The following is a 22,698-nucleotide window of genomic DNA, read 5'->3' on the forward strand; positions in this document are numbered from 1 at the left end:
CACACTTAAACACGTGCACACAAAAATGCACAGCAAACCATCCAGGAGATGCAACACTTTTTTTTTTTTTTGCCTCCAATTAATGTAAGAGGAGAGTAAACAGAGTGAAGGACCTTATATTTTAGGCTGTATGTTTCCCTTATTTATTTTTGCATCAAGAAATGTTTTTCTTCAAAATAAACTGTCTTAGTGTCGTGTTGTGTATCTGCCCACCTGTACCAGTTTGTAGAAGTAAGCATACTGGCGTGCAGTGTTTTTATACTGGCTTAGGACATCTTGCACTGCCTGCGTGCCCAGCAGCAGCTGCACGTCCTCTTGCTGGTAGTACAAAGGTATGTCGTATTCTTGAGGAAGACTGCGGATGTACGGCAGCCAGAATGAGGCGGGGTTGGCTCGCTCACACAGCAGGTGGAGGGCCAGCGTCACATTGCCCATAGCCTGCAGGATCCGGTCCTGGCTATACAGAGGACCTGAAGAAGAGGTTAAAGGGACTGTGTGATATGACCAGAAATAATGTAGCAACTGATATTTTTAATGCATTTATTTATTCATTTTAAAAATGATGGAACATTAATTTCTACAGTTTTTTTTTTTAAACTTGGATTTTTAACAAGAAATACAAAGATATGCTACTGCAGACCATCACTGCACGTTCCACTCCACCCACGAAACACATCACTGCTGTTTAACGACAAAAAGATCGGAACTGGATAAAAACAGAACCGTATGAAAATCTTGACTAATAAGAGTAACAAATTTTGACTCATATCACAAAAGGAAAAATAAATGAATGACTGAAAAAGCACACGCCTGCCTTTGTCATGTGACCACAAGCTCTTCAGAGCTTTAAAAACAGCTTTTAATCCAGCATTAGAATCCAAATCAAACATCTTCTTCCACATCTGACTCTCCTCACTGCTCATTTTGACTTTTCCAACAATGCACTTGTTTTCTGCCGTTGTACTGGCCCACCCGTGCCAGTGCCATCATCCTGCAGCAGTCTGAAAGGCTGGCTGTGCAGAGTTGTAACATTTTTTAGGCAAAGAGCTCTCTCATGCTACAATGTCCCCCTTTACGTGTAAAACAGTATGTAGTGAGTTGAAGTTTGTTTGGCATCTATACAGCAAAAGAGCCATTTTCATCAGCTGAAATAACAGATTGAGGTTCTACGAAGATCTTAATTTCTTACCCAGCACAGAGTTCTGAGCTGATTCCACTGTCATCAGCATCTTCCTGGGAATCCACAGGAACAGTTCCTCTGCCTGTAAACCACACAGTTTAAGTAATATTTAGCACAACAGATCAAATGTTCAGCTTAATGTATTTTGATCTTCTGATTTTAAAATTGATTCTGTATTGTACTGAAAGCCTGTAGACTGTTTTAACCTTAAAATAACTCATTAGCCCAAGAACACAAATCAGATATCTTGAAGTATCAGAGCAGACAGGCAGGCTATGAACTAACCAGCTGCTTTCACGGATATCTGTACGATCTATGTTGCAGTTACCCAAGTAGTACTACCTCCCTGGTCTAAGTAAGGCTTAAAACTTTCCTTTTTGATTAAACTTAGAGTTTTTCCTTCCCACTTTTGCCAAGTGCTTGCTCATAGGGGGTCGTTTTGGCATTTAGGCTTTCTCTGTAATTATTGTAGGGTCTTTACCTCACAATATAAAGCGCCTTGAGGTGACTGTTGTGATTTGGCGCTATATAAATAAAAATGAACTGAATTAATGTGGGCAGTTGGTAGCTTCCAGAGGGAGGTCACTCCATTGCTCTGCTCACCCTTAATTGGTCAGATTCATTCTCCACACTCTGGACTATTATGTGTGGACAGCTAATGCTTCAGTCTTCAAGCCAATCATACCTGCAATAACTTAAAAAAAAAAAAAAAAAAAAAAACTCCAGCACCCTATATATATATTCATCTCCCAATCTCATTTAGCAACTCAGCTCATTACACAGCAGCATTCAATACACCTTTAAAGGCAACCAGGTGTGACGTGATGATTGTTCTATGGGGTCAAAATGACTCCCTCAGCATTTCCACGTATAAATGGTTTTATTTTTTTCCCCTTTTTTAAATATGTCATACACACCCCAAAATTCCTGTATAATAAATAAACCGATTTTAGGAAAGGTGATGAAATAAGATATTACGGATTTTTACTTTAACAGAGTTACATCACTTTGAAATGCCAAAGGAGTCAAAATGAAGCCTGTGGTGGTTCCAGTGTGAAAACCAATTTCTCTATGAAATGGTCATTTGAGGGTTAAGTAGGATAGAACCTCTGAAATTCTTCTAAAAATCAAACTGAAAACCTTGATGTCTCTGGTGGCTCGCAGGCCGTAGCCTTCTGTTCCGAAGTTGGCCACAGTGAAGCAATCACAGGACGCCCCATTCTCTTTAGCCCAAGACATCAGGTCAGGGAAGTGGTCCTCCCTGTTGCCCTCAAACATGATGGACATGCCTGAACGTACAAAAAAATAAACATCAGAAGTATCATTATTTAGCCCCACGTGACTGATACAAATCTCAATCATGTGTGAAGATAAAAATATTGTACACATACTAACCCTTCTGCTTTTTGCGGATTCTTTCCACCAAACCTCTGATTTGGATGTACTCTTCCCACTCTTTACCAGAAGAGGGTGCTGCACTGCTGCATTCTGGGAAAACACAGAGACTGTCAGTACTTCAACTATACAGCTGCCTTAACCATGAAACAATAAAGAGCAATAAATATTCAAGCATACAGAGCAGAACTCTGCATGTGAAAGCTGTTGAACATCTGCAGAAAGCCGGTCACTGCGGTTTAAATCATGCACGAGAGAAACATGACTGACAGAAGCCAAGTGAAGGGGGTGTCAAATCAGGGGTATTTGCCGCATCTCAGGTTGTGTGCATTCAGCTATCAGTGCTTATCTAAAAAGGACCTAGAGCAGTCTGCACAGGAGAGCACAAATCAAACTAAGCTAGCATTAGCTTACACACATAAAGCTCATCTTAGTGCAAATTTATTTAACAGCATCCCAAAAGTTCTCCATTTGCATCGTTCTATTCCTTGAGGGGAGAAAGTAAGCATCAGGCCACAGCAGTACAATGCAGCTGTGACGATGTTTACAAGCATACCTCAATTTATTCTAAAGGTTTGTAATGTTACCCAACAGGCTGTGATACAGAGTTCATGGTTTTGCCAGTTAAGTTTAAGACTTTGAATATCCTTCAGTGTTTACATTTTTTCCCTGAGCTGGTCCATCAGACTCCAACTGATCTTCTGTATTTTTACTGGTGTGCAAAAGAGAGAGAAAAAAAAAAAAAGGTAGCTTAATGTACAAGAGCATAGTCTTATTAGTTATTTAGGTTTTATATGAATAATCTAAATCTGCAAAACATAATAACTAAAGCATGCACGCTGCAGGTATGACAGCAGCAGAGAGGGAATGACTGCTGTCAGCTTGGGGCAAAGTCTACAAGAAGCCTGCCTGATTTGAAGCTTGTGGCAAAAAAGTCAAGCAGTTTATGAACATGAACACCTTCCTTTTAACTAGTTCATTATTCTATAGCAATAAAACAGGTGTAAAAAGATCACTGTGAATATGAACACACTCTGCAACAGTTCAGAGATCAGGTTCATCATCTCCTTGGGGGAAACCACAGCCGTGCCTCCTGAGCCTGACTTCTGAGTCTTCACTCGACTCTTCTTTCCCATGATGCTGGTTGGACAACCTGGCTGAAAGAGACGGTACACCATTATTCACTGTACATGTTTTTCCCCCCGTGCATGTGTGTGTACTGTGTGTTTATCTTTAAGCTTCTTCCAACAGGTCAGTTGACAGATTTATGTTTTAAAAAAAAAAAAAACAAAAAAAAACCTGATACATGAAGCAGTATTGTGTGTCAGTGCTTATTCAGAGTTCAAGGTATAAAGCTAAAGCCAGCACTTGATCCACACTCATGGATAAGTTTCCTCTGAGGAAACCATGTGGAACACCTGCGTAAATTTGTAAATTCCTTTTTTTGTACTTTATTTTTCATTCAAAGATTTACATATTATAAAATGACAACAGAAAGAAATAGACATAAAAGCAAACAAGAAGTTTTGGTTTTTTTCAGGGAATGTCAGAAATACAAAACAACAGAACAGTATTAATGCCCACCTGACAAAAGTAAAAAACTACAGAAATCAGGTAGAAGGGTCATCACTTCCAAAATCTTAGCCTGGAGGTGGCGCAAACAGCAATCCGATGCTACAACTTTTAAAATTAAAGACTCTTCCACTAAAAATATTACACTTGAATTAGAAGAATACAAAAAGCTTTTCTATCAGGTCTTTCATGGCCAACCAAAACCATTTGATGTCTGTACAGTTGAAGAAATCGGTAAGGTTATCTCCTCTTTGAAATCGAGCAAAGTTCCCCGGGACCAGACAGATTCCCGGGGGAATGGTATACATCAATGAGAGAGCAATTAATACCAAAACTGGTAAAGAGTTTTAACTTTATCTTTAGGGACGGGGTCCTCCCCCCATTTTGGAGGGAGGCCACCATTTCAGTAATTCCTAAAGAGGGAAACGATCTGACAAAATGTGGTTCTATAGACCGACTGGTGTTCTGAACCAGAACTACAAAATTAGCTGAAAGGATGGAGGAAGTGTTTCCCTTCCTGATTGATGAAGAGCAGACAATCAAGAGATTATTCATTTAAAAATCATGTGTGTACGATATCATTTAGTCTGACAAGACTTCTACAGATCTCAAGCTTTGTCATTATTATGCTACAGTTATTAAAAGTTCACTGCCAAAGAATATCTCTGCTTTCACACAAATGTTTGAGGCCTATAAATAAAAACAGCTCAGGAAAATAATTGGTGAACTATACTGGAGCATAATTCAAATACGAGGCCACTCCACATTTTATATTAAGGAGAAATAGGAGAGAGAACTGGACATTGTAATCAAACCTGGGGCACTATAATTGACACGCAAAACACAACAACAAATTCACAAATGTGGAGACTTCTCCTGGAAAAACAGTGTCAGATACTTTATAACCCCAAGACAAAAATCTAAACAGACTGGCCTTCCACCTGAATGCTGGCAGGAATGTGGCCACTGCGCTGTTGGTCATTCGCACAGTTTCTGGAGTTGTCCCGCTCTTAAATATTTCTGGGAAGGTGTCCACAGCACTGTCAAAGATGTTTTGAGCTATGATACTGAATTCACCTGTCTGTCCTATATGTTTTTTTTTTGATAAGCAAGGTTCCTGCCTCAGTGACACAAACTATTCTATAGACCAGTGGTTCCCAAAGTCAAGAATGTTGTGGCCCCCTTAAAAAACAGAAAAATCCTATGCCCCCCCCTGTCGTCCGTTAGCGCCGGCACGTGAAATTTTCCTCGCTAGAAGCCTATCTTTACTTTCATCAAAATACAAGAGAAAGTGATGCATTTCCTTGGAAGATTTGATTTAAAAAACAAACAACACAGGCTGTTGGCTATAAATTGCTAATACTACCAGCCATATGTAAACTGCTAATGCCAATATGTGGCCCACTTGCTATTGGGACAAAAATTTCAATACAAGAGCAGTAAATTTAGGTCCAAGTACCTCCCATTACACATTTTAATTCACTTTTTACATAAATAAATAAATGCATGTAATATGCAACTATGCATATTTGTGAGTAATTTCATATTTGTAAATGAGAACTGGTTCTCAAACATTTTACCTGGTAAAATAAAGTTAAAAAAAACAAACCAAAAAACAAAAACAGAATGCCATTTTTGGTAATCATTTTCTGTTTCTGTAGAAGACAGGCCCATCCACCCGATTTACCACAGTGAGCCTGGGTTTCACTCTTCATTTCATAAACACCTCACAGCTGCTCACTGAAATTCAACTGCAGCTCTCATCATAGTGTAAAGCCTGTCACAAAAAGAACAGAGCCTGCGGCAGCTGTCCTCCAATGGCCTAAATATGAAACAAATTCAACATACAAGGGACCTCAACAGGGTTCTAGCTAGCTAGCAGTTGATCGCCCAGTGCTGCGCCTGGCTGAGGGCGCCCCCAAACTTTGGGGGATTATTTTTATAGTTATACATACATTTTTACAGGTTATACATTTGTATACTTTAAATCGGGCTTAAAAAAATGTATTAATACAAATGCGCAACAGCTTGCAAACTTTAATAGTTCTCAATTGTTAGAATGTGCAGGTTTTACCCACAGACAGTACATAAACGATAGATAAAGCTACTGTGACATTCCCCAGGGATCTAGCAAGGAAAAAAAAATTCACAGCCCAGCTATCAAACTCAATAGGAGTGATTTTTAAGTATTTTTATGTAAGTAGGCTTACATTTAGCCAAGATTATTTACTACACTTAGAAAGCCATTTTTGTTTGGTTTTGGTTTGTTATACTTTGTCTTTTTTTTTAAATCTTTTGTTGTGTTAGAACAGTGGAGAGAAGTCAGGAAAACATGAGGGTGTGGAAGGTGAAAGAGGGGAGGACCTAGGGTGGAGTCGAACCCATGCCTCTGTATTGGCATTCACCTGCTCAAAAAGCACCCCACCATTCACTTACCATAAAGGAATTTCCCAACTTCTTGGATAAATAAAGTGTGTCTTATCCTAATGAACGTATCTCACTGTTAGCAAGTGTATGGTATGACTTATTCATAGACTACATCAAAAAGATGTCCGAAGCCCCACTGAGAAGCATTTTTGGTGTCACTATCGTTTGGAAAACAGACATAAGGGCAGACTGTACGACTACAAATCAAGGGACACTTCACTAGTAAGCATAACGTGATTTATCTTCCTATTTGACTCTAATGAGAGCCACAATTTATAAAATACACTTGTATTAAATATGATCAGAAGCTAGTAACTGAGACAAAGTCATCAAGAAAACAGTTACTGGGGTCATAGAGTGGGGGAGCTGAGGTCCTGTTCCCATGAACTACAACTGGAAGTCACCTCCTGCTGATCTGAGTAATTGTCATTTGTGTGAAGTTCCTGGTAGGGGTCATGTTATTTGACATCAGTCACCAGCAGTCAACAGGGAAATTATCAGTCCAACAGAAAACTTTACATACGTTTTGTATACCAGTAAGTATATTGTCTGCATCCCTACTTGAAGGGTGGTGATGTAATAGACAGCAGTATATGGAAGAGTGGAAACCAGTGTTGTTCCAAAAAGTAATTTCCAATGTTTCCATGTGATTTTTTTAATGTCTGATATGTTTGCTCATGTTGGTAACTAGACTTCAGTCAACAGAATTTATGAAGGGGTATATATAAAATAAAGCAATGACCTGTTTTGAAAGTATTTTTATGATTCTAGGTTATTGTACCTACACTGTAATTAATAATACATCTTGATAGAACTGTGATGGTATTTGTTGCAATTTCTGCTGCCCTCTTGGCCAGATCTCTCTTGAAAAAGACATTTTTAATGTCAATGACACTTTTTACCCAAATAGAAAAAAGGATATGTCAAAGTTACTTTGCCAAAAACTGACTGCAGCTTCTACTTTGTGGTAGGAATGCTCTCTCGGGCTCAAAATGACGATATGATTCATGAGAGATGTGTTTGAGCTATGTTTGACAGATTATAGGCAAACAAGTCATTATATACTTGTTTAAACAAGTATTTTAACAAGTCAGTTTAAATACAGGCAATCGCTTTTTGGCAAATACCGGAAATCTATTTTTGGCAGAAGATCTGAAACCTCTAAAGTTTGTCACTGAAACACACTTGCTTAAAAATGAATTTTCCGTTGCTAAAGTCAAGACTCAACATCCTCTGAAAACAGTTTATCTGTGCCAAAGTCTGTAACGAAGTGAAAGCTGCAAGAAATAAAAAGAAAAGAAAAACGTGGAGCTACTTGACTGTAAGCTAAAGGTTGCAATAGCGGTTTGTCACGAATCTTGTTAACTTCAACTTATTTCTGCCAGGTCTAACATATAGCGACAAGCCATAAAATGCAAAATTTTTCTTTGCTCCAAACAGCAAATAAGTTTCGGGGCTTCATTTTAAACAGGGGGTAAGTGGGGTATTAGCGAGGCTTCACCCTCTAACAAGATAACTGCCACACACGACTAGTTTAGAGTCTCGGGTTGTTTCGCCTTTCTCTCGAGGCCAGCAGCTAGCTTACGATTGCAAGTAAATCACGCCAATCTGAACGGAGAGGTAACTGAAGCGGGGCAAGGAAACGGTTCATTCATCGCCGACTAGCTGCTCTGTCTGAAGGTTAGCGAGCTAGTTGCGAACTGCTTAGTTGGCAACAGATGAAGGGTTAGGTTGCAGTTTTAACGTGGGCTAAATTATAGGACTAGCTAGTTACTTAAAGTCTTGTCTGTTATAAACAAAACGACTTCCACGCCACACACGAGTATTTATACAAAAGCGCAGTCAACGCCGAATCAGACCTTTGGCAAACCAAACCACATTAACATTTTCTCTGAGTCAGTCATACCTTCTGAAGTGACAGCAGCAGTTCCCTCTAACCCTGCACTGAAACCAACCCTGACTAAGTCGCGCATGCGTTGGAGCGGACGTGAAGTAGGTACGCCCATGGGTACGCCTCATGCCCGCTCCACGCCCACATCAAAATACTGGCTTCTGGTGTTCTAATTGGTTGTTGGACAGCATGCCCCAGAAACTTGAACGTTTTTTAATGTAAATTTAACAAAACCCCTCCTATCGCGCACTACAATTGGACGCCTACTTTTAGAAAGATTAAATCGACTATAAATGGTGATGTTGAAGCTATAATGATTGGTTGAAAATTATGCCTATCAGGAGCATGACAGTTATCCGCGCAGGTGTAAATGATTCAGTCCATTTAAAGTGAAACATCATGGGGACGTAAAACTAACTTTGTTATTAAAACCCAGCAATTTCACACTAAAAGCATGCAATACAAGACAAATAAGGCCACACAGAATACTGTAAAAGCACAAAGCAATAAAAATACTCACACTGGAGGACAAGTTCAATTCAATTTAATTTTATGTATATTTTGCCAAATCACATTTCCCTCAAGGTGCTTTAGACCCTACAATCAAAACGACCCCTATGAGCAAGCACTTGGTGATAGTGGGAAGGAAAAACTCCCTTTCAACAGGAAGAAACTTCCCAGAGAACCAGGCTCAGGGAGGGGCAGCCATCTGCCAGCGACTGGTTGGGGCTGAAGGGAGAGAGACAGGCCAGAAGACACGCTGTGGAAGAGAGCCAGAGATTAATAACAACTAGTGGTTAAATGCAGAGTGGGGTATAAACAGAGTGAAAAGAGGTGAATTAAAAAGAAACAGTCAGTGCATCATGGGAACACCCAGCAGCCTCACCAGGACTACTCAGTGATGTACAGGTATAGTCACCTGTAGGGGAGCATTCCCCACCATATAAGCTTCTGTGAATCTCCAGCTGTGACATCATGTGTGTATCTAAACAGGAGTAGCACTAAGATGCGTCCATGTATCGAAGTTGTTACTGGACACAGAGTCCCTAGCATTTCCAGACATTCAGTAGTGACCTAGGCCTTCCCTCTGTCCAAGACCGGTTGCCACATAGCAAGTTTGGACTGGAATTCCAGGATAAATGTATACGCACTCATTCAGTGTTGAATATACTGTTTCTGTGCATGAATACTTGTCTCAGCATTTGAATAGAAGTGAGGAATGCATGCTTAACTGATCTTTAATTTCAGATGAAAACAATAATGATCTCTGTCTTCCTCTCCACCCTGCCAATTATGCTTTGCCATGGTAGTTGCTGAGTTGTGAAATATTAACAAGTATCTCTGCTGTTTGTCAGTAGTGAGGTATGTTGGTCTTAATAATATAAACTAATTGATTAGACACCTGTATTTCTTTCATTGCTTTGTTTAAAAGCTTACCTTGGGCACAGACAGAAAATCTAATCTGTAATTTTGGTTTTGTTAAGCTCCCAGTGTACCTGGACACACACGCAGAACCCCGATTCTCAGTTAAAGGAAGTTTATTTAAATAATCTTTTTGTGGGCTCAGTCTCCAAGAGATCAGATGAGCAGGCTTAGTGAAATCCTCTCTCTCCCCTTTCTCCTCCACAGCCTTCTCTGGTGAAGGTGGCTTTGTGGGGAAAGAGAAACAAAGCTGAGCAGCAATAGCACATTTATCAACAAGCACTTGTGTAGCTTTGACTGAGTGGAAATACTGGCTTCTTATGGAGCAGAACCTCATTACTCCACTGGTCCGCAGGTGGGTAATTAGGAATGCTCTTCAGGTGAGGCGGAGCTCTCCACAGAACTCCACCTCTGGAGGGAGAGCAGAGACACACCCACACCCACACATTCATCCTGACAGAGGAGGGAAAGAGAGAGAGGCAAGAGAGAGAGGGTGGGGGGGAGAGAAAGGGGAGAATCAGGCAGTGGAAGGAATACTTCAAGGACCTTCTTAAAGCGCTTTAAAATGAAGGTGTTTGATAAATGTTGTTTACATATTTTACCTGTTTCTTGTTTTCTCTGCTCTGTTTTCTGTGACAGGTAAAAAGAAAAAAAGGGAAGAAAACAATTAATAAATAATATCAGCAGCAAGAAGAACTCTTTATTTGAGGAGAAATTGATACAATAACAAAAGTAAACACAACTTCCTTTTGTAAAATGAGAGTTACAGTGCATCCTGTCTCCTCCCATCTCTGAAATTCAAAAGCATAAAGGATAATAACAGTTAAAAACTTCATCAACACTCAGAAACAAGAAAAGAATCATTGATCAGAGTTCTAATACAGTGAACCCTCGTTTATAGCGCGCTTCACCTCTCGCGGCCTCGCTGTTTCACGGATTTTTTTAGTGCAGTTTTTTATGTTTTTTTTTTTTTTTTTTATAACAGTGTATGAACCCGCATCATGTTCTGCGTCCTGATTGGCTGTCAATCAATCTCCTCCGTCCCTCGTCTCTGTCCAGCACAGAATGTGTTCGGCTTGAAAACAGGTTTTGATCTTTGGTTTCCTTCTATAGTACTGTATAATAATTGTAAAAAATAAAGCTGACTACTTCGCGGATTTCGCCTATCGCGGGTTATTTTTGGAACGTAACCCCCGCGATAAACGAGGGTTCAATGTACAATCATTGATTAAATGTGTGCTTAAAGAGCTTTAAAATCAGAGTGTTTGATACCACGTTGTTTACATATTTTACCTGTTTCTTGTTTTCTCTCCTCTGTTTTCTGTGACAGGTGAAAACAAGAAAAAAAGGGAAGAAAACAATTAATAAATGATATCAGCAGCAAGAAGAACTGTTTATTTGAGGAGAAATTGTTACAATAACAAAAGTAAACAAATTTTCCTTTTGTAAAATGAGAGTTACAGTGCATCCTGTCTCCTCCCTTCTCTGAAATTCAAATGCATAAAGGATAATAACAGTTAATAACTTCATCAAAAACTGAACAAAGTAAAAAGAATCATTGATCAGAGTTCTAATACAATCACTGATTAAATGTGTGCTTAAAGAGCTTTAAAATCAGAGTGTTTGATACACTGTAAACCCGGATAAGCTGAATCTACTTAAAAAAAACCAAGGTAAGTCGTTGCCTTAAATTGTTTAAGTAATGAAACAGTTGAATAAGTGCAGGGGACTATGTTCAGTGTACTTGAGACATTTTGGAATGGAATGAAAGATCTAAGTTGAATGTACTAATAACAGAGTTTCAGTAACTGAAGATACTTAGTTTAAGCAATCACCACCCATTTATTTAACTCAGCCTGTTAAGTAAGCACTACTCCGTTTCCAATTGAACTAAATTATATGTTCTAATTGACCAAACTTATCTTTTATAGTTCATGAAAAAATAAAATGTCGTTTGATCAATCAATTCCCCTATCCTTTTCATGGTCGTGTGGGGGTGGTGGGAGCTGGAGCCTATCCCAGCTGACAAGGCAGTAAGATGCAGGGTCATCGGCCTGTTACAGGGCTAACACAGAGAGAGGGAGATAACCATTCACACCTGTGGGCAATTTAGAGTGACCAGTTAACCTAACCCCAGTAACTACATGTCTTCAGATTGTGAAGGGAAACCCATACAGACACAGGGAGAACATACAAACTCCACACAGCAAGAGTCCCAGGCTAAGGTGGAATTGAACCCAAACTATCAGATAGCTATTCTAGCTGTGAGGCAGCAGTGCTAACCACCACACTATCGTGCTGCCCAGTATTTTTTTACAGTGTTGAACTGTGTCTGTTTAAATTTGGTAAATAAACATGATAAAACTCATACATTAACATTCACAGATAACATTTGTCCATGGAACAATAAAAAACTATATGAGAGAGAGTTGTAAATAAAAACCAAACAAAAGGACCAAATATCTGCTATTTCAAACTCCACGCAGCAAGAGGCCTGGGCCAAGGTGGACTTGAACCCAGACCTTCTAGACAGTATTTTACCTGTGAGGCAGCAGTGCTAACCATCATGCCACCATGCTGCTGCTCATTAGCCCAGTCTTTTAAACTGGTATAAACTAGATTTTTAGCAGGTGCAAAACTTGATGATATTAAGTTGTTTGAACTCAAACAGATGATTACAATAAGATAGACCATCAAAAAGTACAGTCTACTCAGCATTAACAAGTAATGTTCACAGTACAGGTAATTTTAAGTAATATGAACTCAGTATTTTTAAGTGGAATCAAATTCTGGGTTTACAGTGTACCACGTTGTTTGTATATTTTACCTGTTTCTTGTTTTCTCTCCTCTGTTTTCTGTGACAGGTGAAAACAAGAAAAAAGGGAAGAAACAATTAATAAATGATATCAGCAGCTAGAGAACTGTTTATTTGAGGAGAAATTGATACAATAACAAAAGTAAACACAACTTCCTTTTGTAAATGAGAGTTACAGTGCATCCTGTCTCCTCCCTTCTCTGAAATTCAAATGCATAAAGGATAATAACAGTTAATAACTTCATCAAAAACTGAACAAAGTAAAAAGAATCACTGATCAGAGTTCTAATACAATCATTGATTAAATATGTGCTTAAAGAGCTTTAAAATCAGAGTGTTTGATACCACGTTGTTTACATATTTTACCTGTTTCTTGTTTTCTCTCCTCTGTTTTCTGTGACAGGTGAAAAGAAAAAAAAGAAGAAAACAATTAATAAATGATATCAGCAGCTAGAAGAACTGTTTATTTGAGGAGAAATTGATACAATAACAAAAGTAAACACAACTTCCTTTTGTAAAATGAGTTACAGTGCATCCTGTCTCCTCCCATCTCTGAAATTCAAATGCATAAAGGATAATAACAGTTAATGACATCATCAAAAAGTCAAAAACAAGAAAAGAATCATTGATCAGTGTTAATTCAATTCAATTCAATTCAATTCAATTCTCCCTTTGCATACTTTACCTGTTTCTTGTTTTCTCTCTTCTGTTTTCTGTGACAGGTAAAAAGACAAAAAGGGAAGAAAACAATTAATAAATGATATCAGCAGCTAGAAGAACTCTTTATTTGAGGAGAAATTGTTATATAACAAAAGTAAACCCAACTTCCTTTTGTAAAATGAGAGTTACAGTGCATCCTGTCTCCTCCCTTCTCTGAAATTCAAAAGCATAAAGGATAATAACAGTTAAAAACTTCATCAAAAACTCAGAAACAAGAAAAGAATCATTGATCAGAGTTCTAATACAGTGAACCCTCGTTATAGCGCGCTTCACCTCTCGCGGCCTCGCTGTTTCACGGATTTTTTTTAGTGCAGTTTTTTATGTTTTTTTTTTTTTATAACAGTGTATGAACGCGCATCGTGTCTGCGTCCTGATTGGCTGTCAATCAATCTCCTCCGTCCCTCGTCTCTGTCCAGCACAGAATGTGTTCGGCTTGAAAACAGGTTTTGATCTTTGGTTTCCTTCTATAGTACTGTATAATAATTGTAAAAAATAAAGCTGACTACTTCGCGGATTTCGCCTATCGCGGGTTATTTTTGGAACGTAACCCCCGCGATAAACGAGGGTTCACTGTAAAATCATTGATTAAATGTGTGCTTAAAGAGCTTTAAAATCAGAGTGTTTGATACCACGTTGTTTACATATTTTACCTTTTTCTTGTTTTCTCTCCTCTGTTTTCGGTGACAGGTGAAAACAAGAAAAAAGGGAAGAAAAAATTAATAAATGATATCAGCAGCTAGAAGAACTGTTTATTTGAGGAGAAATTGATACACTAACAAAAGTAAACACAACTTCCTTTTGTAAAATGAGAGTTACAGTGCATCCTGTCTCCTCCCATCTCTGAAATTCAAATGCATAAAGGATAATAAAAGTTAATGATGTCATCAAAAAGTCAAAAACAAGAAAAGAATCACTGATCAGTGTTAATTCAATTCAATTCAATTCAATTCAATTCTTCCTTTGCATACTTTACCTGTTTCTTGTTTTCTCTCCTGTTTTCTGACAGGTGAAAACAAGAAAAATAGTAACAATAAATGATTTCAGCAGTAAATGAAGGATGTTTTTCAAAATAAGCTGCTAATAACTCATTCAGGATGATTTTATGGCCAAAATACAATCAACTGTATGCCAAAACTTGGACTCAGACATGGAAAACACAACAACTGAACAGCTGAGAGCCACCTGTTTAACTTTATCTGCAGTCAGTTCTTGAGAGGGTCAATAAAATCAGCCCGGAGTAACATTAACTACCGGGACAGGTAACCAAATCACCTCATCTGCCCCACCGAAATAAATCCCAGGGGCTTTTTCAAGTTTTAACCTCAAGACTTCCCTCTATGTTAGCTAATATGCAGGTAGCTAATGTTCTATAAGCTAACTCCACCGCCACAATCTCACATTTCTGAATAAAAACTACAAATAAAGCAATTACCTTCATTATATCCTACCAGAATAATTTTACTTAACTGGTAACGGCATGAATGAAGCGTATTTAACAGAAACAAATACAGCGATTACCTTTGAGAAGCCGTTGTAATGTATTGTTGGAAAGTGCGTGTGTGGTACGCGTTCTGTATGTCCCTAATGGGTATCCGTACCTAGCAGTTGGGGGCAGTCAGGAAAGCGGCCCGGCCATGTTTGTGGAATAATAAAAGAATGCGCCAGTTGAGAACAAGCTCGTTCCTGTCTATTTAGTACACAATATAAGTACATTACATGGTGTCAGAAGTCTAGTAAGAACGGCAACCACGCCGCCATGACTACGCAGTTTGAACACCCGAAGATTGACTGGGATGCCGCGGATTTATATCAGGAGTTTCAGCGGTTTAGCTGCCACGTTAGCTTCGTGTTCGCAGGACCCCTCGCCGCGCTGGAAGCAAAACAGAAAGCCGGCTGGCTGGGTACGTGGATAGGCGAGCAAGGGAGAGAGATTTACAAGACGCTTCAGTGGGCGGATGGCGAAAAGACGACCCCGCGAAAGTGCTGGATAAGTTCGCCGGGGTACATCAGACCGAGGAAAATAAACGGATCGCCAGACACCGCTTCAAGCAGAGAAAGCAAGGCGCAACAGAAAGTTTTGACCACTTTGTGAAGGACCTGAAGCTGCTTCTAATGGACTGTGAGTATCCAAACGCAGATGACATGTTGATCGATTGCAATAATAGCAGGAGTCAGAGAGAAACGTGTCCAGGAGAGACTGCTGGATAAAGGTGAGGATTTGACACTGGCTAAAGCAGTTGAAATTCCCCAGCAATACGAAATGTCTCAAATTCAGATGCGAATTGTTAGAGAGGAAGATGCACAGGTGGCGCATGTGTCAACCAGACCGAAGCACTATAACCAAAACAAAAAACTTACAGTCACAAGCAGCATAAGCCCACACAACCAATGCAAACTGCACCAAATAAACAAACAATTGTTCAAGATGTGGTAAAGATAACAAACACAAGTGGAATGGAGGAAAATGCCCAGCAAAAGGCTCTTTATGCTCATGCTGTCAAAAACCAAACCACTGGGCATCAGTCTGCCGAAGCCGATTAGTAAGTGCACTTAATGCAGAGTCACCCTCCTTCCAGAGTGACGAGGACATTCTGGACATAAACCTGACAACAGAGGATGTTCCCATAGCAATTCTTACAGACGATAAGTGGTTGGTGACATTTTTGTTCTGGCTCACAAAGTGCAGTTTAGAATAGATACAGGTGCTAAATGCAATACGCTGACTCTGAACTGTTATCAGTTGCTGAACCACATGGGGGAGCTAAAGAGTTCCAAAAGAGTGCTGAGAACCTACTCCAATCACAAAATAAAGCCAGTAGCTGCAGTCGACCTTCCACTAAAGTATAAGGACTGTAAATGCACAGCGGAGTTCGAAATAGTGGACATTGCACAAGAGAATGTGCTCAGTGGCACAACAGCCGAGGCCTTTGGCCTAATTGCTAGACTGGACTCTCTAAATGTCGGCAGAGTGGCAAACGATGTGAGCACAGTTAACAACACCGCCACGAACCCGAGCCCACCTGCTGGTCTAGAAAACTTTCCTGAACTAACACGTACTACAGGAACATTGCCAGGCAAATATACAATAAAGATCGACCCTGAAGCAAAACCAGTGGTGCATCCTGTGCGCCGACAACCAGTAGCCCTCAGAGCAAAGATAGAGAATAAGCTCAATGAGATGGTAAATGACGGCTACATCACCAAAGTTAACCGACCAACTGAGTGGGTGAGCTCTATGGTTGTGGTCACAACAAAGACAAACTCCGAATATGCATAGATCCAAGTGACCTGAACCACGCTATCAAACGGGAGCATTACCCAATGCGCACAATCGAAGAGGTTGTAGCTACTATGCCCAATGCAAAGGTGTTCTCTGTACTAGATGCAAAGTCAGGCTTCTTGCAGATTGAGTTAGACGAAGCATCATCTTTCTTGACAACATTCAACACCCCTATTGGGAGGTTCAGATGGCTGAGGCTACCCTTCGGCATAAAGTGTGCACCGGAAATATTCCAGCGCATCATGGACCAGATGCTGGAAGGCGTCAGTGGGGCAACTGCCATAATGGATGACATTCTCATCGCAGCACACACAGTGGAAGAGCACGACAAAATACTCAGAAAAGTTGTAGAGAGAGCCACGAGCTACAATCTGAGGCTAAACTTCAGCAAATGCCACATCCGGCAGCTAGAAGTGCCATATGTGGGACATTTAATAACAGCTGACGGATTGAAAACCAGATCCTGCTAAAACAGAAGCTGTGCGACGCATGCCACCACCAACTGACAAAGACGGTGTTCGCCGCTTCTTGGGATTTGTGACATATTTGTCAAAGTTAATTCCAAACCTTAGTGAGATTGATGCTCCCTTACGACAACTTACAAAAAGCGATGTGGAGTTCTCATGGGATCCAGCACAGCAGCAGGCATTTGACAAACTTAAGCACTTATGCACTCGTCACCCCGTGCTGAAGTTTTATGATGTGACGAAACCTGTGGAGATATATTGTGATGCAAGCAGCACAGGACTGGGAGCTGTTCTGATACAGGATGATCAACCAGTCGCCTTCTCATCTAGGTCTATGACGGATGCCGAGACGCGCTACGCACAGATTGAGAAGGAGATGCTCTCCATTGTTCATGCCTGCGCCAAGTTTCACCACTACATATTTGGGAAACATGTCACAATATACAATGACCACAAGCCACTGGAGGACATCTATAAGAAACCGTTACTGTCAACTCCGATGCGCATACAGAGGATGCGCTTGCGACTGCAGTGGTATGACATCACGGTTAAGTACAGAAGAGGGAAAGACATGGAGCTCCCTGATACACTGTCCAGGGCACAGCTGCCTGATAAGACCCCAGAGGCAGGCAGCCTGGAATGTGTCTCAATGCTCAGCTTTCTGTCTGTAAGTAGCGATAAGTACGCCGAACTGCAGCAATACACCAAAGAGGAATTAAGTCCTCTCCAGCAAATCATCCAGCAAGGTTGGCCAGACAACAGGAGGGAACTACCCATCCCTGTCCAGCCGTACTGGGACTCAAGAAGTCAGCTGACTATAACCGACGGCGTAGTGTACAAAGGAATGCGCATCGTTGTCCCCCCCACCATGCGAAGACACATGCTGGAGCTAATACACCAGTCTCACCTGGGCATGGTGAAGAGCAAACAACGAGCACGTGAAGTGTTATATTGGCCAGGTATGAGTGCCGAAATTGAAAACGCGATCAGAAATTGTTGTAAGTGTGCTGAGATTCAGAACAGACTTCCTAAGCAGCCACTCATTCCAACAGAAACACCTGAGCTACCGTTTGAAGTTGTGGCCTCTGATCTGTTTGAGTTTGAGGACAAACAGTACATCATACTAGTGGACTATCATTCTAAATACATTGAGGTTGAACTGTTAAGAGACCAGCGCAGCCGCACTGCTATTGAAGCCCTGAAATCTCAGTTCAGCAGACATGGAATCCCTGCCATTCTGCGGACAGATAACGGCCCGCAGTATGCTTCAGAGGAATTCAAAGAGTTCTGCGAAAGCTACAGCATTCTGCACAAAACATCTTCACCTCATTTGCCACACTCCAATGGCGAAGCAGAGCGGGCAGTACAAACAGTTAAGAAATTGTGGAGCAAAGCAACTGACAAACATCTGGCTCTACTGGACTACAGGACAACTCCTCTTGAGTCAGTCGGCCTGTCGCCAGCACAGCTGCTCATGGGCAGGAGACCCCGCAATAAACTGCCAACTGCTCGTGCATTACTTAGACCGATGACCTATGACCCCCTCAAGTAAAGCACCTACTAGACAAGACTAAAGACACCCAGAAGTTCTATTACGACAGAAGAGCAAGCCGCTCGCGTCCAGACCTACGTCCTGGGGACGAGGTCAGGATGGCACCGTACCCAGGCAATCAGAGATGGGCCCCTGGAGTTATCACTCAGCAGCACAGTTCACCTCGGTCGTACATTGTGGACAGCAAGGGCAAGCTGTTTCGGCGCAATATGCAACATCTCCGCAGAGCCACTCAAACTGCCAATCAGTCCCGGCATGATCTGCCTGATGAGCCCTGGCACGAACCAGCAGCTGAGGAGCCGCAGTCATCGGCAGGCCCGCCAGCGTCCCCTCTGTCACCCTCAGAGGTACCCCGGCTCACGCAGGCCCAAACAGGTGGACTCTTTCGCACTAGGCTGGGCAGAACAGTAAGACCACCTGAGAGGCTCAACTTATGAACTGTCTTAGTCAGGGACAGGCGTGGTAAGACGTCTGTTGGAAGTGATGTGCTAGTAACCTCTCCTTCCTAGTTTAGTTTGACTACTTGTTCAGTAATAAGCTTAATATTCACTGTATTAAGATTACAGGTATCAGTGAAAGTAAGTATTGTATCAGTGAAAGTATTGTTCGGTTATGGTTACACTGTTGTGAAGCTAAATGATAATTTCAGTTGGGGTAGTGTTTAGGGGAATGCTTCTTTCAGTTTGTTACATGTAGCACTGCATTTGTTTTACTGTTGAGAAAGGGGGATGTAATGTATTGTTGGAAAGTGCGTGTGTGGTACGCGTTCTGTATGTCCCTAATGGGTATCCGTACCTAGCAGTTGGGGCAGTCAGGAAAGCGGCCCGGCCATGTTTGTGGAATAATAAAAGAATGCGCCAGTTGAGAACAAGCTCGTTCCTGTCTATTTAGTACACAATATAAGTACATTACAGCCGTGTCCTCCAGCAGGGGGAAAAAAGCGGGGGAAAAGGCGCTTGCCGTGGCCGCTGTTTTTTGCTATCTGGGTAACTTCAGCACAAACTGTCTAAATGAAAAGAATTACCGATCTCTGCTCTCTATAAGGCAAACAGCAGATGAAAAAAGATAAACATTAAACAGCTATTTAGACAGAAGAGGGCAGATAAACTGAATCCTTGTGTTTCATTTTTTATGTTTCCATTATCATTCGCTCTTAGTAACACACAAAGAGAACAGACTAGAATGGAATGTAACACAATCAAGAATCAAAGAATAACACACCATCATTCCGGTCTTTAAAGTAAACATCTGATTGCCTGAGACAGTAAACAGCCTTTTGCGGCTCCTAAAATTGTTTCTCAGGTCTGGCATAAATATTTCACATGACATTTTCACACTCATGAAGTCCTAATCCCAATCCTAATCACTGTAAGCGATTAAAGGTCATTCTAATGTGCACTTGATTCTGTGTGACTTTAAATATATTTTATTGCTACAATTTACCATAGCGGTCACCCACGGGTGAAGCTGATTGAGGGCTGACATCTCACCGAAAACCACCGGAGGTCGTTTTTCGATACTTGAGCAGTTGTTTTTTTCAAATTTCACAACCTCTTTTTTAGAAATCTCCACTCCTGGAAACGCTCCCGTGTCCACTGTTGCCGACTCCTCAGTAAGGAAAGTAGCTATTGGCTGTCCTAAAAGTCGCTGTGTGACGTCATCACCGAATTTGCATACTTGGTTATTTGCATGTAGTTGCAATCGAGGCTGTAGGAGAGAGGAGTAACATCTTTGAAGAGACAAAAAAAATATGGACCAAAATAATATCTCAATATTTTTTTACCTTAATGGTGAAATACAAAATATATCTTGATATTTTTTTTTTCCCAAAAGGTATAAACCAAAAGGCACTGTTAAGTCAAAGTTACATGTCCCAAATGTCACACAGAAACTTTTATTAACATTCAGCTGTAAATGTACGTGAGAAATTGCTCAAAAATAAACCACTTGCATATTTAAATAATAATGCTCCTCAAATAAATTAATGCTTTTTTCCTCCATAACAAAAGACTCGCAGCCGTGCTGTTAAAATGTAAACAGAAGAGATACAGAGAAAAAATAGCAAAAGGCTGACCTAACCCTATCCCATTGGCATGCCTTCTGTAGAGGAAGCAGAGTCTGGGTCGAAGGGGATGACTTGTCCATCACTGGAGGTGAGGTCACTGAGGTGGTTAAACAACTCTTTGGTGGCAGGGCTCCTGGGGTGGATGAGATTTGCCTTGAGTTCCTGGATTTTGTAGAAAATGGGATGGATGGATGGATGGATGGACTGAAAAAGCGGAACTGTCTGGGAAACCATCCTAGAATCGCTGAATCACTGCAACTCCATTATGTTAGAAGGTCCAGGTTTCAATCTCTAGATGGCAGCATTACTCTTTCACTTTTATAAACACGGGGCTTGTAATACTTCGCTGTTGCCACATAAACCTATAAAGTGTCAGTGCATTTGTACAGTACATATGAATAATTTCCAAATGTACTTTGTTCTTTTATTATTAAATAGTAACCCCCTGACTTAAATTTTTATTAGAATCAAATCACAAATGATAGTTTTGGACCACGATGACTGATATTTAAGAATATTTTTCAACAGTTGTGATGTGGAGCTTAGTTGCTTAATCTGTCAGATCCCATGTTTTCCTCTCTAGGGTCAGGTAGTCCATCTTATTTATCTGCCATTTTTTCAAGTAATATTGGGTTGGATAACCTTAAACCAAATTGATTACTAGTGCTAAGTACTGGATCTAGAATTCCAATTTAGGCTGTCAACTATGGAGAGAAAGAGCCAGGACTTACAGTATGGTAAAACAATATGAATATTTCTTCAGTAAATTTTCAATTTTTTTTTTTTCAAAAGAACTCATCATCTGACACACAAGAAACAAATGTAACATGTTTACAAATACATTATTCATAGTTAGTAATTTTTTTTAAAATTTATATTATTAAGAACAGTTTGTGGACTGTTGGACAGTTTGTAGAAAATTCAACCTTTTGAATCTTTTATTCTTAGATGGAAGATTTCAAGTCAGGATTTGGTTTGCTGTGACTTAAGTAGTGTAATATCTAATTTATATACATTAGTGTAATGTAGCTTTTCCAGAGAAAAACAATAGTGGAATGACCAAATATAAATAAATTACATATACTGCATAAATTTCTGTATTATTTTACCAAGTTTTATTGCATTTTGTTAAAAAATCCACCCTTCTGACTGGGGGAAATAATAATAATATAAAAGGCATAGTGATTCAATAGCAATCATGACACCAAAAATTAGATGTGACACTTCAGGGGAAATTGCTGGTGCCTAAGTTGTGAATGCTACCAAAAATATAGCTGCAGGCAGCAATGAGGGGGCTAAGCAGTGAGACGTGACAGTTGCTAGGAAACAAGTTGTGAAAATAGCAAGTAGGAGGTGTTAAGATCTGCCAGCAAGCTGTATGGTAAAGCACACTTTGGTTAATTACAGCACCCCCCAAAAGTGTAATGACACCAAATTACTTGTGCGTACTCTGGGTGGGGGGGTGGCACCCCCTCCTCTCTACATTAAGGGAACAGCGGTGGAAATGATCCCTTCCATCAAGCACCTCAGTGTTTACGTCACCAGCAGACTCACATGTTGCACCAACACCACAGCTGTCCTTAGGAAGGCCCACCAGGAAGTTTTCTTTTATGTTTCCTAAGCCACTTAACACAGACCCATCAATCACTCAAGCATAAAAAAATACACTTAACTCAAAGGATGAACCAGTGCTGTGTCTACACATAACAGACAACTTAGCAAATAATCTGATTTAAATGGTAGCTTTTGGCACTTTTGTTGAATCTGCAAAAAAAGGTCAACGATAACAGTTTGATAGGCATAAAATAGTACTTTTACCAAAGAGCAATTAGCTGAGTATCTGGGCATGATGTGTAGTGTGTCCAACAAACAACAAAGAAGATGTTGACTAATCCAGTAAATTTAAAAAGTG

The 22,698-nt window shown here is 40.3% G+C and overlaps 1 protein-coding gene across 4 annotated transcripts in view; it reads right to left on the bottom strand.

The window, feature by feature from the left end:
* The window catches only part of setd3 (SET domain containing 3, actin histidine methyltransferase), a 43,947-nt gene extending 23,662 nt beyond the window's left edge, over positions 1-20,285 (bottom strand). Inside the window, exons 1-6 of one of the 4 annotated variants that reach the window (XM_030718876.1) lie at positions 20,165-20,285; positions 3,609-3,732; positions 2,576-2,668; positions 2,321-2,469; positions 1,190-1,262; positions 214-470 (exon numbers count right to left, since the gene is read on the bottom strand). In XM_030718876.1, coding sequence (XP_030574736.1) covers positions 214-470; positions 1,190-1,262; positions 2,321-2,469; positions 2,576-2,668; positions 3,609-3,732; positions 20,165-20,206 — 738 coding nt within the window. In that variant the 5' untranslated portion in view covers positions 20,207-20,285. Of the gene's footprint in view, positions 1-213; positions 471-1,189; positions 1,263-2,320; positions 2,470-2,575; positions 2,669-3,235; positions 3,288-3,608; positions 3,733-8,480; positions 8,603-20,164 lie in introns of those variants that run through there. The other 3 variants (XM_030718877.1, XM_030718875.1, XM_030718878.1) reach the window with 3 other exon arrangements.
* Between the last annotated feature and the right edge of the window lie 2,413 nt (positions 20,286-22,698).

The sequence above is a fragment of the Archocentrus centrarchus genome, chromosome 22, assembly GCF_007364275.1.
Source record: "Archocentrus centrarchus isolate MPI-CPG fArcCen1 chromosome 22, fArcCen1, whole genome shotgun sequence".
NCBI lineage: Eukaryota > Metazoa > Chordata > Actinopteri > Cichliformes > Cichlidae > Archocentrus > Archocentrus centrarchus.